The sequence below is a fragment of the Notamacropus eugenii genome, chromosome 4 (assembly GCF_028372415.1).
Source record: "Notamacropus eugenii isolate mMacEug1 chromosome 4, mMacEug1.pri_v2, whole genome shotgun sequence".
NCBI classification, from domain to species: Eukaryota; Metazoa; Chordata; class Mammalia; order Diprotodontia; family Macropodidae; genus Notamacropus; species Notamacropus eugenii.
In genome coordinates, this window is record NC_092875.1 from 72,136,672 (window position 1) to 72,153,143 (window position 16,472).

The 16,472-nt window shown below is 45.9% G+C and overlaps 1 protein-coding gene and 1 non-coding gene across 5 annotated transcripts in view; both read right to left on the reverse strand.

Moving 5' to 3' along the window:
• DPP9 (dipeptidyl peptidase 9) overlaps window positions 1–14,189 on the reverse strand; it is a 50,929-nt gene extending 36,740 nt beyond the window's left edge. Inside the window, exons 1-3 of one of the 4 annotated variants that reach the window (XR_011965572.1) lie at window positions 13,970–14,185; window positions 10,417–10,506; window positions 302–555 (exon numbers count right to left, since the gene is read on the reverse strand). Coding sequence is in view for 3 of the 4 variants with exons in the window: in XM_072601850.1 (XP_072457951.1) it covers window positions 302–555; window positions 10,417–10,472 (310 nt within the window). In the remaining variant the exon portion in view is untranslated. Of the gene's footprint in view, window positions 1–301; window positions 556–10,416; window positions 10,507–13,969 lie in introns of all 4 variants that reach the window. The other 3 variants (XM_072601850.1, XM_072601849.1, XM_072601851.1) reach the window with 3 other exon arrangements.
• A 398-nt stretch (window positions 14,190–14,587) lies between these two features.
• On the reverse strand, window positions 14,588–14,660 carry TRNAV-CAC (transfer RNA valine (anticodon CAC)). Its single transcript has one exon. It is a non-coding gene; the product is annotated as a tRNA-Val (tRNA).
• Between the last annotated feature and the right edge of the window lie 1,812 nt (window positions 14,661–16,472).

Consider the following 16,472-nt stretch of genomic DNA (forward strand, 5'->3'; position numbering starts at 1 on the left):
CCAGATTTACTTCCTGGCAACTCTCCACAGGAAATCAACCTGGTCAAAAGCCCCCAAGCATATTGGTGATAGATAGGTGATATGCAGATAGGGAGGCCAAGTAGTGCTGAAAGTGAACTGAGTAAGATCTAGGCTGGGTCTTAGACTATAACTTCAAGGAAGCTAATTCACTCATTTCCCCCTCAGTAAAACAGGCACAATAATACTTGTGCTACCTACCTCACAGAGTTGTTATGAGCAAAATATTGTTACAGTTGTTGTTAGGAACTGATAAGAGAAAGGGTGTGGAAGCCTGGCTTACCGAGGTAATAAAGTCGGTGAGAGTGAGGGCCTGACTCATCTGTCTTCTGGACAAATTGGAAGTCATGTGGGGCCTTGTTCACTATCATGCCTGAATACTTCCTGCTGCTGTGGATGATGTCCCGTAGCCCATCCCACGAGTGCTTCTCCACCTGGAAGGGCGAGGAGGGGTCCTCCATCTCCACCACATCAGGCCTCTCAGGCAGTACATCCACAGTGGTCATCCTTTCTTCCCCCTCAGAGATGAGTGAGAAACTACATGGAAGATGGTGGGGGTAAAAAAAAAAGGGGGGGGAGATGAAAAGGGTGTTACAAGCAGAAGTGTGGTAGCCCATAAGACCCTCTGAGACCCCAGCTCACTGAAGCCAGTCCCTACCAGTCAACCCAGAAGAAATCTTTACAGACAAAGACTACCACCAATGAAACCAAAAGTGATAACATTTAGCAAATGGGAGAACCAACATACTCTCCAGCCCTTTACCAATTCCTGAACCACTATATTACTCATACCCACCAGTAGCTCCAGCATTTTGAAAGAGAGAACACCAAAATCCCTATCTCCCATTTAGTTTGACAAGTATTAATAAAATATATGTTACGTGAAAAGCCCTGTGGTTGGCACTGGAGATACAAATGTGAAAAATGACACTTTAAACTCCTTGAGGATAGGGTTAAATGAGAATTTAACATGTACACAAGTATCATCCAAGAAACTGAGATGATAAAATCTATGTAGCCAAGAATAAAAGGAATGCAGGAAATTGGGGAAAAACCTGTCATAGATAATCCCTCAAACAGGATGTGATTGGGTTTAAATACAGGTATGGTGCAGGAAATGAGGAACTGGTTGATTCAGAAAGACTTGGGACCTATGAAGGAAGATGCTATTCTCCTTCAGAGAAACAGATGACAGGTGAAAATAAGCACAGCCTGGCTTTACATATATATATGTGTGAGTGTATACATGTGCATGTTTATAGATATTTATGTCTGTCTATCTATCTATATTTCTATGCTTAATTGTAGCCTTCTTTTGGATGGGGGGAGGGAAAAAATAAAGTAAAAAGTACACAGCAGAGAACAAAAGAAAACCAACGGGGTCTTGTTCAATATCAAGCCTGAAATTTATTATATAGGTTTTTGTTTAGTATTTATTATATAGGTTTTCTTGAAATGGAAATTTATTATTTTATACTGAATCTTTTCCTATGGTCTGCTATGTACATGGCTTTTTTTTTCTTTTCTCAATGTGTATTTAAGTTTAAAATAAAAAAAATTTTTATTAAAACAAAACAAAACAAAACAATAAGACAGAATAAAGGAAAATCAGACAAAATTTAAGGAGAATCAGATTGGCAAAAATGAAAAAGAGGAGAACAACAACTGCTGAAGAGACTACAGGAAAACAGGCCTCTAAAGGGCTGTTGGTGGACTTGCGAGTTGGTTCAGCCATTCTGGAAAGCAATCTGGAACTCTACTCTCAAAATCACTAATCTGCCCCATATTCTTTAACCCAGAGATACCACTATCAGGCCTTAGAAACACCAAAGAAAAGGGGGAAGGGGCCCAGAAGTACAAGAATATTTGTAACAGCTCTTTCTGTTACAGTAAAGAATTGGGAACTAAGGGAATGCCCATGTAATAGAATATTACTGAATCATAATAAATGATGAAATGGATGGTAGCAAACAAACCTTGGGAAGACTAGGATGAACTAATTCAAAGTGAGTGGAGCCCAGACAACTATTTACACAATAACAACCATGCCGTAAAGACAAACAACTCTGAGTACCTTAAGAACTCTGATCAATGCAATAGTCAGCCACAATTCTAAAGAACCAATGACGAAGCATTGAACCCATCTCTTGACAAAGGGGTGAGATGGGTCAAGGTGAAGAATAAGAGATACATTTCTGGACATGCCCCATGGAAAGATCTGTTTTGTTTGTCTATGTAAATATGTTAAAATGGGTTTTTTTCTTTTTCAGTTGGGAGGAAGGTAGCTGCCCCCCCGCCCAAAAAAAGAGGGTCATTGAAGCATTTTTAAAAAAAACAAAAAAAGAGAACAAAAAGGAGGCCAGGAAGAAACAGACAGGCAGGACAGCTTTGAAAGTTACATGCTGAATTTGTTATATACTTATAAGGAAAAGCATGCTGGACAGGGTGATTCACAATTTTCCACATTTCTAATCTCTTTTACATATGAAAATGCTCATTTTGTTGGGGTTCAGAATTTCTTTGAAATTAAATTTAAAAATAAAATTTAAGGAGGGAAAAATAATTTCAACTGAGGTAGGAAAGGGTGTGGGGGAGAGAAAATCAGGGGAGGCATCACTAAGGAGGCAGCATCTGAGTGGGACCTCAAAAGAAAAGCCAGCAACAGTGAGGAAGAAGTGTGATCCCAACTTATGGACAAATGAGAAGGTAAGACAGTTAGTCATATTCCAACCATTCTTTGGTTGGAATATAAAACAGATGGAAAGAGACTAACAAAATAATTTGTTAATTATTTAAAAATATTATTGTTACTGGAAAATATTGGAAAAAGAGGTTGGAACCAAACTTCAGGGAGTTTTAAAGTCAGATTAAGAATGGATTTTGTCCTCCTGGCAAGTAGCGAGCCAACTAAGGTTTTCTGACAAGGGGAGGGGCATGCACAGAGTCATGCATTGGCAAGGTTGTTTCTACAGTCACAGAATCTTAAAAGTGGAAAAGACCCTTGAGGTCATCTGGTACAGCTGATCCCTAGATCTGAATCACCTCTAGGCCACCACCACCAAGTGGGCATCCAGTCTCTGCTTGAATATCTCGAAAACTGCCACCCACAAATTTTCCAGGAGCCTTTGTTGTCCAGATAGTCTTCCTTATACTGAACCAAAAATGTTCTCCTCTGGAACTGTCCTTCATTGCTCCTAGTTCTGTGTTCTAGGTAAACTGGGTCATTTACAGCAGTGTTTAGACTGACTTTTAAACAAATGTTTGTCTGCACTGCTGACTGAGTAGGGCAAGAATGAAGATGCTTTATTCTCCAGAAGGAGTGTCATGGCCAAAGCATGCAGTGACAGCAGTGTGACAGCTATGCCCCAGGTACCTGAAGGGGAGGAAGCAACAGTAATGCTGAGTTACTGAGTTTTAGCCAGCTTTACTAGCTCTTCTGAAATATTTTCCTATAACCCTAAACACCTACAGAGAGCCACCAGGGCCACTTTTTAAAGGGCAAGATGTCACTGGCAAGATATCATGTCAGTGTCAAAGGTATGGAGGTCACAGCTTGCTTCTGAATTCTGTGACTCAATTTACTAGGCGGAGCCCTGTAAGGTTCTGTGCAGTTCAGTGAGAGCACAGAGGCAGATGCAAATAATCTCACTGTCAGACTCTTTCCTCTACCTGCAACTAATGTATTAGGAGTCTGCTAGTTGCTGAGAGAGCAGACCTTGGATTTTTTAGTTCTTCTGGGAAAACAGCTTCTATTACTGATGTCAGTGTTCATTTGCAAGCAAGAACATTTGGAGCTAGGAAACCATACACCACCTCGACCTTGTTGACTGCTATTATGTGCCTGGCAAGACAGGGGCAAAAGGTTTTTTAAGAGAAGTAAGAAGTAGACCTATGTTGATCACCTCCTCATTTAACTTTTCTAACTTCCATTTGCAAGAGCCTTGAATTAAATATACAGCAAAGAAGTGTTTCCCATTTAAAGGGGAACTTGTCTGGACTGGAATTCTCACAACTCCTCTCATTTGGCTGGGAGTTCCTCATTACCAGAGGGGCTAGTTCAAGCAGAAACTACACAACGACTTGGCTATGTTTCCCAACCAACCAGTCCATAGCACATTTTTACCAATATGCGTATCACCAAAAGTCCTTCCCTCTTAAAATGGCCTTTCTCCTGCTCCTCTCACCCCCAGCCTTTGCTGTTCCAACATCCATGCTGTTCTAAGCTGTCATACTCAAGTTATGGGGTATAATATGGATGTGTTCTATAGTCTGGATTGGACAGGCAGGTTGCAAGTTAGACACTCTGGTCTACACTTGCCACCCTCACTTACAAACCTCCCATTCACTTCTCAGTTCCTTAAAATGTGGTTTCCAATACCACCACTCACCTGAAATGGGTTTCCCTTCAGGTTCCCAAAGGTCTCAACTGCTAAATCCAGAGGGCTCTTCTCAGTCCTCTGTAGCTTCTGCCACTGTTGACTACCTTTTCCCTCCTGGATTCTATGACTGTTCTCCAGGTGTCTCCGCCTACTGTCTGTCAGATCATGCAATCTCAGAGCCCCAGTGCACGGTTATTCATTTGATTGTTCCCCATGCCCCATTGGTATCAGGATTGCATAGAGTTCTGTCCAGGGCATTCTTTTCTCACTTTACACCCTTGCTCTTATAGATGACTTCTAAATATCTCTAGTCGCAGACCTGCAGACACACCTCCTTCAGTCTATCACCAACAGCTTCCTTGATAACGCTTTCAAACTTAACATGTCCAGAGTAGAACTTAGCATCCTCTCCAACCCCCAGCTAACTCACTCCTCCTCTCAACATCCCTCAGTCTGCAGCACACCATCATCCTTTCAGTCACCCAGGACCCAGATTCTTTCATCCTAGATTCTCCCATCCCTCACCTCTCATATCTGATCAGTTGCCAGATCTTACGTTTTTATTTAGATGACATCTCTCGCATCTGTTTCCTTCTCTCCATTCACCTAGCTATCACCCTAGCAAAATTAAGTAAAGAATAAGTAGACAGCATGTTAGCCCTAAAGTTAGGAAGACAGAGGTTCAAATCCCACTTCTGACTTTTGTCTCCATGACAACTCTATGTCAATCTCTCTGGGCCTCAATTTGCTCATCAGGAAAATGAGGATGCTAGTTGTGGGACTCAAAGATAATGTACATCAAGTGTACACTGACAAATTAAAGTTGAAAATGTCAGACAGTATTATTAGTTCAGGCCTTCATCACCTCTGGCCTAGACTAACTAACTAACTATAACAGCCCCATAACTGGCCTCCTTGCTTATAGTCTCTCCCTTCTTCAGTTAATCCTCCAAAAGGCCAAAATAATCTTTCTAAAGCACAGGTCTGACTATGTTATTCCCTTTTCAAAACTCTTCAGAGCCTCTCTATTTCCTAAGGCCAGTGGAACAACACACTGGGCTGGCATTTAAAGCCTTTTCCCAACCTGGCTTCCACTGGCTTTCCAGCCATATTTCATATCACTCTTCACAGACTCACTGTTTCAGTCAAACTAGATGACTAGCTATCCCTCAAATTGGAAGCCCAATCTCCCACATCCATGCATCTGCCCAAGACATTCCCCAAATTTGTCATGTATTCTCTATGTATCCCTACTTCTCATAATGTCTTCGAGATTTCATTCAGGTGCCACCTGAAGGCTCCGTGAAGCCTTCTCTCACATCCCCACCCTCACCCCTAGGTCCCCGATTCTACTTGTCCATGTACATCTACAGCTTCCTTTCCACTGCTGCCCCCCAAGAGAATGAAAGCCCTTTAACAGAAGAACCATCTCAACCTGTTTTGAAAAGAGTCAATGCTTAATGTCCATCAAATTGAATTGAAAACAGCAACAATGGGATTTGAACTTAAGGCCTCAGGTTTAAAATTCCATATTTTTTCCAATAACTCACACTGCATCCATTTCTATGCATGGTTTTCAGATCGCAGGATCGCAGATTCAGGGCTAGAAGGAAGTCTGGAGGCAACTATGTCCCACCCCTCATTTTATAGATGAGGAAACTGAGGCTGGGAGAGGTTAGGTGACTAACCCAGAGTTAGAGCTCGTGAGCATCCAGCACTCGGGCTGCTCTGCTGGTTCCATGCAAGCGAGCTCTTCCACCCCCCCCCCCCCGCCCCGTTGCATAGCACTGCTCCGAGTCACTTCCCTATCGATCATCACCTCTTCTCAGCTCCCATTTTCCAAAGAGGGATGGAGCAGGGGAGGAACACAGGGAAATAGAGAAGGATTCCTCACTGATTTTGACATCCATTTTAAATAAGCATTTAAAAAGAAAACGTCACATGTGTACAGAGCATGATGATCATGGAGCACTTTCACAAACGTTACTTCATTTGAGTCTCATGCCACCCTCAGAAGACCCACAAAGCAGAAATGACTGTCTCTATTTTACAGAGGCAGAAACAGGCCAAGGCAGGAAAGTCTAACCCAATGAAACAAGCACCTATGGAGTGCCTACCATATACAAGGTACTGTACTTGGGCCTGGGGGTACAAATATAAAATAAAAAAGTTCTCACCCTCAAGGAGCTTACAATCCACTACAAGGATATAGTCAGTCAATAAACATTTATTAAACATCTATTAGGTGCTAAGTGCTGGAGATACAAAGAAAGGCAAAAAACAGCTCCTGTCCTCAGGAGCTCACAACCTAATGGAGGAAGTAACATGCAAACAACTACGTACAAACAATCTCTAGACAAAATAAATAGGAAATAATTAACACAGGAAAGCCACTAGCATTAAGGCGGACTGGGAAACGCTTCCTATAGAAGGTGAGATCTGAGCTGGGACTTGAAGGAAACCAGAGAAGCGAGGAGGTCGAGATGAGGGTGCAGCATGTAAATAGATAGGTACGTAAACATAATTTCAGGAGAGCGGTAACAGGGAGATCATCAGAAAAGGCTTTCTGAGGACAGTAGCACACGAGCTGAGCCTTGAAGGAAACTAAGGATTTTAAGAAGCAGGGACAAGGATGGAGTGAATTCTAGGAACAGGGGGAGGAGGTCTGTGTAAGGCTCAGACATCAGAGATGGAACACCATGTATGAAGAAAAGCAAGAAGGCCAGTCTGGCTAGGCTGAAGAATATGTGAGATTATTTCTAAGGCTGGAAACACAGGCTGGTACCAGGTTATGAAGAGCTTTAAATGCCCAGAGAAATCTGCATTTGATCCTAGAGGTAAAAACACATGGATGACCAAGAAAAGATGATTTCTTATCTGCCTCTACCACAGACACAGGACTAAAGCAGAAGGCAGGAAAGTCCCTGAGTTTATCCCCACTTCTTATTCCATTGCTTTGGCAAGAGCTTCAGAAAGAGAAAACACAGAAACGCTGGAACATAACAGCCCCTAGAGATCAACTGGTCTAATTCTACAGGCAAGGAAACCGAGGCCCAAGTGAAGGGTTTGCCCAAGGTCCCAATTGGGTAGTAAGCAGCAGAACCAAGGCTTGAATTCATGCCTTGGGACTCTAAATACAATGTTTTTCTCACCATATCAGGTTGCCCTAGCACATGTGTCAAGATGTGCTAAACCATCTGGCTACCCCAGGCTTACCCTCCACTTCTAGCTGGGCTGCAGTACCCTCCAAGAATTAGCCCCTGACAACTTCTCTGGCCCCAATCCCAGTCATAAATATAGAAGGAACACCATCATCGACTCTCAGTAACCAAGCCTAGATTCCATCCTCTAAACACATTGCAAAAAAGCCACAAGCTCAAGCATATGAAGCAAAAAAGAGAGAAAATACTTGTGAGTCAGACGCCTGCAAATGGAGCATGGAATGAAACCACAGTCAAGAAGACAACCAAGAATGTGATGAGACATCTGGCGAAACTTCCCGGAACCTTCAAAGATCATGCCAGATGTCCCAGCCAGGCAGCCCTGCTCTCTCATCCCGGCAGGAGTTGGTTTGGCAAAGCAATATATTCCTTGCCTTCCAAAAGGCAAAAGACTTTTTTTTTTAAAGTCACCCACTACCTACTGGGAATACAGCATGAAGCTAGGACAGGTGAGTGAGCAACTGTACCTTTAAGAACAGGTCTCTAATAGCTTCTCTCCACGCCCACCTCCATGAAGCCTACTTCAGCTCACAATTTGGAGAGTTTGCACAGCTTGAGAAATTCAAGCAGATTCGGGGCAAACTAATGTACAATTCCACCTACACACTCTTTCAGCCAATCAAGGTAGCCTTTTCAAAGATGGTGATGTCATCGAACAAATAACCTCACACCACTCAAGAAAGTAATTTCCAAGGCTAGGCCAGATTTCAGTGGCCTCAGTCTATCTAGGTCCTTTAATAACTCAACCCTTGCTATCTGAGCATCCACTCAACTTCTAGAACTTCCTTTTAGAGAGCAAAGGTGAGCCATGTACATGAGTTAAAGAGACTGTATAGACTGTTATCAATGGTTGTAATCTACGGACCATTCAGTCAACAGCAGAGAAAGGAGGAAGGGAGAGAGAAATCCAGCAGATTGTTCATTATCTTCCTGGGCATGCAAAGTATTATCCAGCCTCAGAATTCAAGAAGGGAGAGAGGAGGGTGTCTAGCAATGGGATTCCAAAAGGAGAGTCCCAGGAACAAAGGTCCACTAGGCCCATGATGGGCCAAGCATCTCTAGGGAAATCTTTCCTTTATCTCTACCAACAAAAGCTGTTCCTCTGCCCCTTCCACCTAATTTAGTCCTCAGAAATGATTTTAGCCTATAATAATAAGATACATTAAAATGGTACATATTTAAATTAAGAACAGACTAATCAACATCCCCAGCTGACACAATTCCCCAAAGGAAGCCATCCAATCTTCACATCAAGCAACTAGGTAATCCTTTCCATTTTTAATGACCAGAACTGTGACTGGATTTTTTTGGAAGAAGGAACTCCAGGTGATGAAACTCCTTCTACCAATGCAGATTTCTAGCTCCTCTGCAAGTAGTCTTAGAAAATTGCCTGGGGCACTATGAGGTTGACTAAGGTGATGGCCCCCCGTATGGTGGAGGGGCGGGCGAGGGGGGGGGGGGGGAAGCAAGACTTGAACCCAGTTCTTCTTGCCTCTGTGACCAGTCCTTTTATCTATTAAGCAGTGCTGCCTCTCAACTTTTTTTCTCCCTCAAAACCATTTCTTCCAGCTGCAGCACTGGAATGGGGCTGGGAAAAGACTTCCCACACATCACACACCAAATCTTTCCCTACTCCCCTCCTTCCAAATGAAGCTGCAGATGGGGTTCAATGAAGTAGGAAGCAGCAAGGATCTCAATCAAGAGCTGGGTAATATTTGCACCAAAGCCACAGTACTGTAATGAAAAGCATGAAGGGTTGAGGGCAGGAGACCTGGGTCTGAATTCCTCTTCTGCCCTTGGGTAACCCATTTTCCCACTTCACACCTCAGTTTCCTCACCTGAAAAATGAAGGGATTGGACTAGATGATCTCTAAGGTCCTTCAGTTCTAAGAGTTTGGATCATATGACCAGTGCCAAACGCTCCAACAGGCTGAGAATAGCAAAAACTTTTGGGCACTGAGACAGAGCTCCGTGGGGCAACAATCCCCCAAAGCTCAGTGTGGGGTTAATAAGTACTGGAGGAATGATATTAAGAAATGGAATTCTGGAATGTTCCACCACGCTGGTGGCCTCAGCACCCAGTTCAAATGTACAAGACCCTCCATACATGGCACCTCATACACAACGGGCACATCATAATTATGTATTGAACTGATTTGCAATTGCCATGAAAAAATTCTGGGCCAGTTTGATTGAGGCAGCCAATGAAGACCAATAACCAACTCCCCTCACCCCCACCCCCAAGGTGTGATTCAGCAGGCATTTTTTAAGCACTTCCTGGGACCAAGGATACAAACACAAAGTGTCACAGTCCTGCCCTCTCAGAGTTCACATACTACTTAGGCTGGGCCAGGTAAGAGCCACAGGAACATAGATTGAAGCCTGGTAGAACCTCAGAAACCACCTAGTCCACATTCCCTCATTTGAGCCACAACAAGGCCAGTAGAGCAGCAAGGCAGGACAAGCAGCAAAGATGGGGGTAACACAGTGGGTCCACGGGTATGCCCAGATGGTCTCTTTCTCCCTTTTTACTCTGCTGCCTCCAACCCTTGAGTACATTTTGATATTTTCCCTATCTGACTCAGTAGAAGGAGCTCTGTACCAGGAATCAGAAGACCCATGTTCTGACTCCAGGTCCACCACCCCCTAAGCATATGACCACTAGCAATTCCCTTTTCTCCAGAAGTCTCAATATTTTCATCTGTACAACAAACAGGGGGAAAGGGGTAAGAATGAGTTGTTTCCCCAAATCGCTTCCAGCTTTGACCATCAGAGACAATCACAAAGGGGCAGGTTACCTTCTCCAACTTCCAGTGGTCTTGCTTTCCAGGCGCAACCTCTTTACCTTCCGCATTAACTACTCAGCAGGCTTCTGGTAGGATGGGAACCTAGAAAAGAAAGAGGCCAAACGTCAAGGGGATGACAGCATCAGCAATGGCACCTAGAGCTCCTCTACATCTTTGTCTGAAAGAGCTCATTTTGGTGTATTCAGGCCAATCTCTGAGCCAATGCTATTCTGAAAGACTTTTCAGACTCTATGCCTGAAACACTATAAAACTCTGCCAAAACAAGGACACCCTGAAGAAAAAAAGCATGTTTTCTCTGTGCAGTTTTCCCAGCCTCACATGACTCTGGGGTAGCAGTAAGTGAGGAACACTTTCTTGAGATAGAGGGAAACAAGACTGCCTGATGTATGGGAGAATCAAAGCAAAGAACGTCATCCCATTGTCACAAGACCATCGCAGAGTTTAGCATTTCTGGGGCCAAGAGAAGCTCAGAGTGAGGAAGAGACCCCAGAAAGCATCTTGTCTAACCTGTACCACCTTTGCAATAGTTTCCCCAAGTTCAGCCCCTGGAGAGCTCCCGGGAGGAAGAAACCATGACTTCAGTAGGTAGCCAAGCTCATTTTGGGGCAGTTTTCTGTTATGAAGTCTTCCCTTATGCAAGTCCACACTATGTTCTCTGTGACTTGCCCTCACTGTTCCCGGTGCCACAACTGCAAGGGGATAAACCTAAGATCAGAGCACAGTCCCTTTCCCTCTTAGTCATGGTACCTAGCACCCAGATGTTCAGGAAGAGAAAGCACAAGAAACACAAAGGAAGGAATAGACAAGATTGCTCCTTTAAATGCTGCTTTTATATAACAACCCTTCTAAGTCAAAGCAACGAAAGTGATGGACACAGCAATGGATTTGGAGCCAGGGTCCTTGGAGTTTGAATGCTGGCTTTGCTGTTCACAGTGCCAGGCCTAAAATCAGGAAGGCTCTTCCTAAGTTCAAATCTGGCCTCAGACACTTACTATCTGTGTGACCCTGGGCAAGTCACTTAATCCTGTTTGCCTCAGTTCTTCAAAAAACTGGAGAAAGAGAAAACCCCAAACAGGGTCACGAAGAATCAGACACAACTGAAAATGACAGAACACTACAATCTGCAGCTTACTAACTGCACAACCCTGGACAAATCATAAACATTCTGGGCCTCAATTTGTAAAAAATCATCTCTATAAAGCTGTCTTTCAATTAAGCCAATGAAAGTACTTATTTCAGGACTTATGTGCAAGGTTCTGAAGATACAATGCCAGAATGAAAAGCAGTCTCTATCTTCATGGAACTTATAATAATAACTTTATGTAACACTAAGGTTAACAAAGCACTTTATATATACTATCTCATTTGACACATTAAGTACACAAGTGATAATCTGGGAAGGAAAAAGAGATTCCAGCTTTAAATCCTATGAACCATTCCCAAATCACCCAAAGAAGCCAAGAAGGCAGAGAGTGCACATGCAAACTTTCCTAGCTATTGAGTGCCCAAATAACTCCAGAACAACTGACCTTCCAAATTGTCCAAATATCTTCTATTCCAAACACAGTCGGGGGCCCAGACTTTGATTAAATAAATCTGTCCAAGACTGGGCAGACTTGACAGCAGGGATAAGCTATGTGATCTCTTCCCCTGGAATTCTCTGTATTCCTGGAGCTTCATGTGTTACTTCCCACCTGAAAAACTCCTCCAACTCTGAGTAGTACTTTTGACTTACTGCCCTTCCCTTCAGTTCGACTTGGAAATGACACTTTCACCGGTCTTGATTTACCCAGAAGTTACTAGTGAGTTTTAGCAAACTAATCCAAACACACGACAGAATGAAAGACTTATGATATTTAAACTTTAGTCCCAGCTCCTAAAAAGAAAGTTTCCTCTTGTCTGTGAAATGGGTGACTCCTCCACAGCCCAAGTAAGACATCAATGAGCAGTTGGCAGAGGGCTGGCCAAGACCGGCAGAACCACCAAAGATGCTAGGGGATGAGAAAGATGAAAATCCTACAGCAACTAAGAACAGACAAGAGATCCTCCCATCCAGAACCTGAAAGTGCAGTTTCTTTATAAAATAAAGAGATCTGATGATCTCTAAACCCCTTCTAAGTTCTAAACTGTAACACCATAACAGGATCATAGATTTAGAGCTGAAAGGGAACCCAGAAGCCATTCAGACCAACCCCCTCATTATACAGATGAGAAATTGTGAGGTCCACATAGGTTAAGCTCAAGGTCAACGCGAAATAAGAATCGAAGGCAGGATATGAACTCTGTTACTTTGACTCCAGGGGCAGCTAGGTGGCACAGTGAATAGAGCCCTGGGCCTGCAGTGAGGAACACTCACCACCATGAGTTAAAATCCAGCCTCAGACACCCACCAGCTGTGTGACCCTAGGCAAGTCACTTAATCCTGCTGGCTTCAGTTCCTCACCTGTAAAATGATCGGGAGAAAGGAGCCCAAACCACTCCAGTATCTTTGCCAAGAAAACCTGAGGAGTCAGACGTAACTGAGCAATGACTTTGACTTCAGAGCAAGTGCTTTTCCCACTATATCATAATGCCTAGGGGCAGCTAGGTGGTACAGTGGTTAGAGTACTGTGCGGGAAGTCAGGAAAACTGCAGCACAGATCTGGCCTCAGACATACAGCTGTGTGACCTTGGGCAAGTCACTTCACCCTGTTCTCCTCCTGTTTCCTCATCTGTAAAATGATCTGGAGAAGGAAACGAAAACCCACAAGCGAGCAACCACTTTGCTTTTTCCATTATACCATACTGCCCCTCAAATCTTCTTAACTATGTAGGTGAGACAGGGAAAGATGAAGGTTAGAAGGGAATCTGCAGCAGCGCAGACTCCCTCCGGGTCATCCCTGGAAGGGCTGTAGGTAGCACTGACAGAAGAGAAACCGAAAGGAAGCCCCAGCCCAGGGAGGGGGGGGACTCGGGCACTGAGCTTCCCAGAGCTGGACTGGTCTGCGAAGGGGGCCTAAGTGCTCCACGGCTGAGGGGGGCTCAGACAACGAGCCTGGAGGCAAGGGCTCCTTAAGGAGGGTTTGGGGGATTGGCCCAGAGTCCCACAGCCAGACCGGACCGGGAGGCGGGCCGAGGGAGAAAGAATGAGGCCAAGAGGAAAGGTCTGAAGGAGGGCACCTGGGGGAAAGCCTCCCGTGCAGGGGGCACCCCACGCGCCTCCGTGGGATGGACAAATTCACCCGTGGGATCTAGGTCAGACATCCACGGAGGGCGGGGCGGGGGGGGGGGTGACCCAAGGGAGGGTGACACCTATGGAGACGGACAGACACACACACAGGGAGGGGTCGTTCACCCCGCGGTGACTCCGAGGGGTAGGGTCACCCACACTCAGGGAGGGGCCACGCACACGGGGGAGAGGGGGGCCTTACACCCAGGACACCCACCACGGGGGAAGGAGGAGGACAGGACAAGCCCAGTCCCTCTAGGAAGGGAGGGAGGCCGGGCCGGGAGGGAAGGGGAAGGGTGGGGAAGGGAGGGAAGGTGGGGCCGGTCAACTCCTCACCGCGGCGGGGCGGGGTCGGGGTCTCAGGCTCGGTATCGGGCTCCGTTTGGGGCTAGGGGGGGTGGGGGGCGGCCTGACGGCTCGTCACTCACACCCGCGGCTTCATGGCCCCGGCGAGCGGCCCCGGAAACGGCCGCGGAGGGCGGAGAGGGGAAGGTGGCGGACACGGGGAAACCCGGCGGCTGCGGACCTTTTCACCCGGAAGTAGATCCTCCGAGGCGGGGGCATGGACCCCAGCGGGAGGGAGGACAGCAAAACCGCCCGGATGTGACTCATCTAGTCAAGGGGAGGAGCGAGAGGGAAAAGGAAGGAGCCGATTGGGTGAGCCTCGGCGAGAGACAGGAAGGTACCCTATCTCGCGAGCTGGAGGACTCCGGGGCGGGGCGTCTCGTGGAATGCTGATGTTGAATTGGTTAGCGTAGCTGCCTCACACGCCGGCGGGGCGGGGTCGATTCTCAGCCACGCCTTTTCCTTCTTATCGCAAGTAAAACTGGGAGGAACGGAGTCCATGATCCTCTTATTTATGTACGAGAGTAATGTTATATAAACAAAAAGTGTGTGAAAACTTATTATAGAAATCAGGATACGACTCCTCTCTGCCCCTCCCCCAAAAGGAGGTGTTTCCGCCCGGGATCGAACCGAGGACCTTTCGCGTGTGAGGCGAACGTGATAACCGCTACACTACGGAAACCGACGCTCAGAGTGTTTTAAGAAAACCCTAGATCTAGGGACTGGGGCTGCTGTCTGGTTCCTCCCCTTGTCCAGTCCTGCGTTCTCATCAGAGGGCACGAGCGCACCGAGCCCCTCCCCAAGGGGTGCACACACACGGAATGAGGACCCCTGACCAGGCCCCCAGCCCTGGCTCACATGCGCACGCAGATACACACGAAGAAGAGCCCTGAATCGTGTGTGGCCGAACTGCAAGACTTCCTAGAGAGGAGTGGGACTTTGAAGAAGGAAAGGAGGGAGGCGAAGACTGCTATCCAAAGAAACGAATCTTTTGGTAGTGAAATAAAAGTCAAGCTCAGTTGGACTGGAAAGAAAGAATCCTGGAGTCACTCTGGTCCTCAGTCTTGGGAGTAATCATCCTTGCACTGTCCACCTCCCAGAGCCACGTTAAGAAAAGTCTCTCATTCAGTCAGTCCACAAGCATCTGCTAGGGGCCAGGCACTGCGCTGAGCTCTGGGAATACAAAGAAAGGGGGAGACAGTCCCTCTTCGCAGGGAGATGATGATCTTCTGGAGACACCACTTGTAAACACTCGGGCACATGGAAGATGTAGAAAGAATAAGGGAGAAGGTTACGTGCAGGAGAGGCGATCTGAGCTGAGCCTTGGCGGAAGCCAGGAAAGCCCAGAGGCCGGGGGAGACCGTAGGAGGCAGAGCCGGGGCAGAGCTGGAGCTGGAAAACAGAGCATCCTGCGAAAGAACAGGGTGTGAGGAAGGGTAGCTGGACTCCCGAGTGCGCGGAGGGGCATAAGTAGAAAAGACTTGGAAAGAAAGGAAGGGGCCAGGGGACGAAGGGCTTTAAAAGCCAAACGGAGGAGTTTCTAGTTTGATCCTGGGGGTCAGAGGGAGCCGCTGGAGTTTAGGCAGCAGAAGTGTGAGCGGTGGGGCTGGTATGGGAACATCACTACTTTAGGAAAATCATCTTAGCAGCTGTGTGGAGGCTGGAAGAGAAGAGGGAGAGATTAGAGGCTGGGGAAAATCATCAGAAGGCTATTTTCATAATTCAGGTGAGAGGTGCTTGGGGGTATGAAGCCTGGTGATGTCTGGATGAGAAGAGAAAAGGAAGAAATATTGGGAAGGCAGAAAAAAGAGAGTTGGAAACGCATTGGATTTGTGGGTGAGTGTGAGGAGTCAAGGATGCCTCTGTGAGGCTGGGTGATAGGGAAGATGGTGGTGTATCCTCCGTAGTAATGGGGAAACTGAGAAGAGGAGAGAATTGGGGGTGGGGGGAGAGAAGAGTTCTGTTTTGGACATGTTGCATTTGGATTCTTATGGATCGACCAGCTCCAGATATTCAAGAGGCAGTTAGTGAATCTGGAGGTCGGGAGGGAGGTTAGCCCCGAATAGATAAATCTGGGAATCATTTTCATGGAGATTCCCAGATTCAGCCCTTGGGAACTGATGAGATCACCAAGTGAGATAATATAGAGTCAGAAGGGGACCCTAGACAGAGGTTAGGGGACATGGATAAAGATCCACCACCATCACCACCATCGGTGTCAAAAGAACCTAGAATGGAGGTCTCTCTTCTCTTCAGTCCATCCTCTGCGCAGCTGCCAAATGTATATTCTTAAACCATAGATCTAGCTATGTTACCCCTGTCCTTCTTATTCAAAAATCTTCAGTGGCTCCCTGTTATTTCTAGGAGAAAATACAAACTTCTCAGCTGGGCATTTGAAATCCTCCACGATCTGATTTCTCCCTATGATGCCTTTTATTTCATATGACTCATTAAACCAAGAATGATTAAATTCTATTCAATCTGCATTTATTAA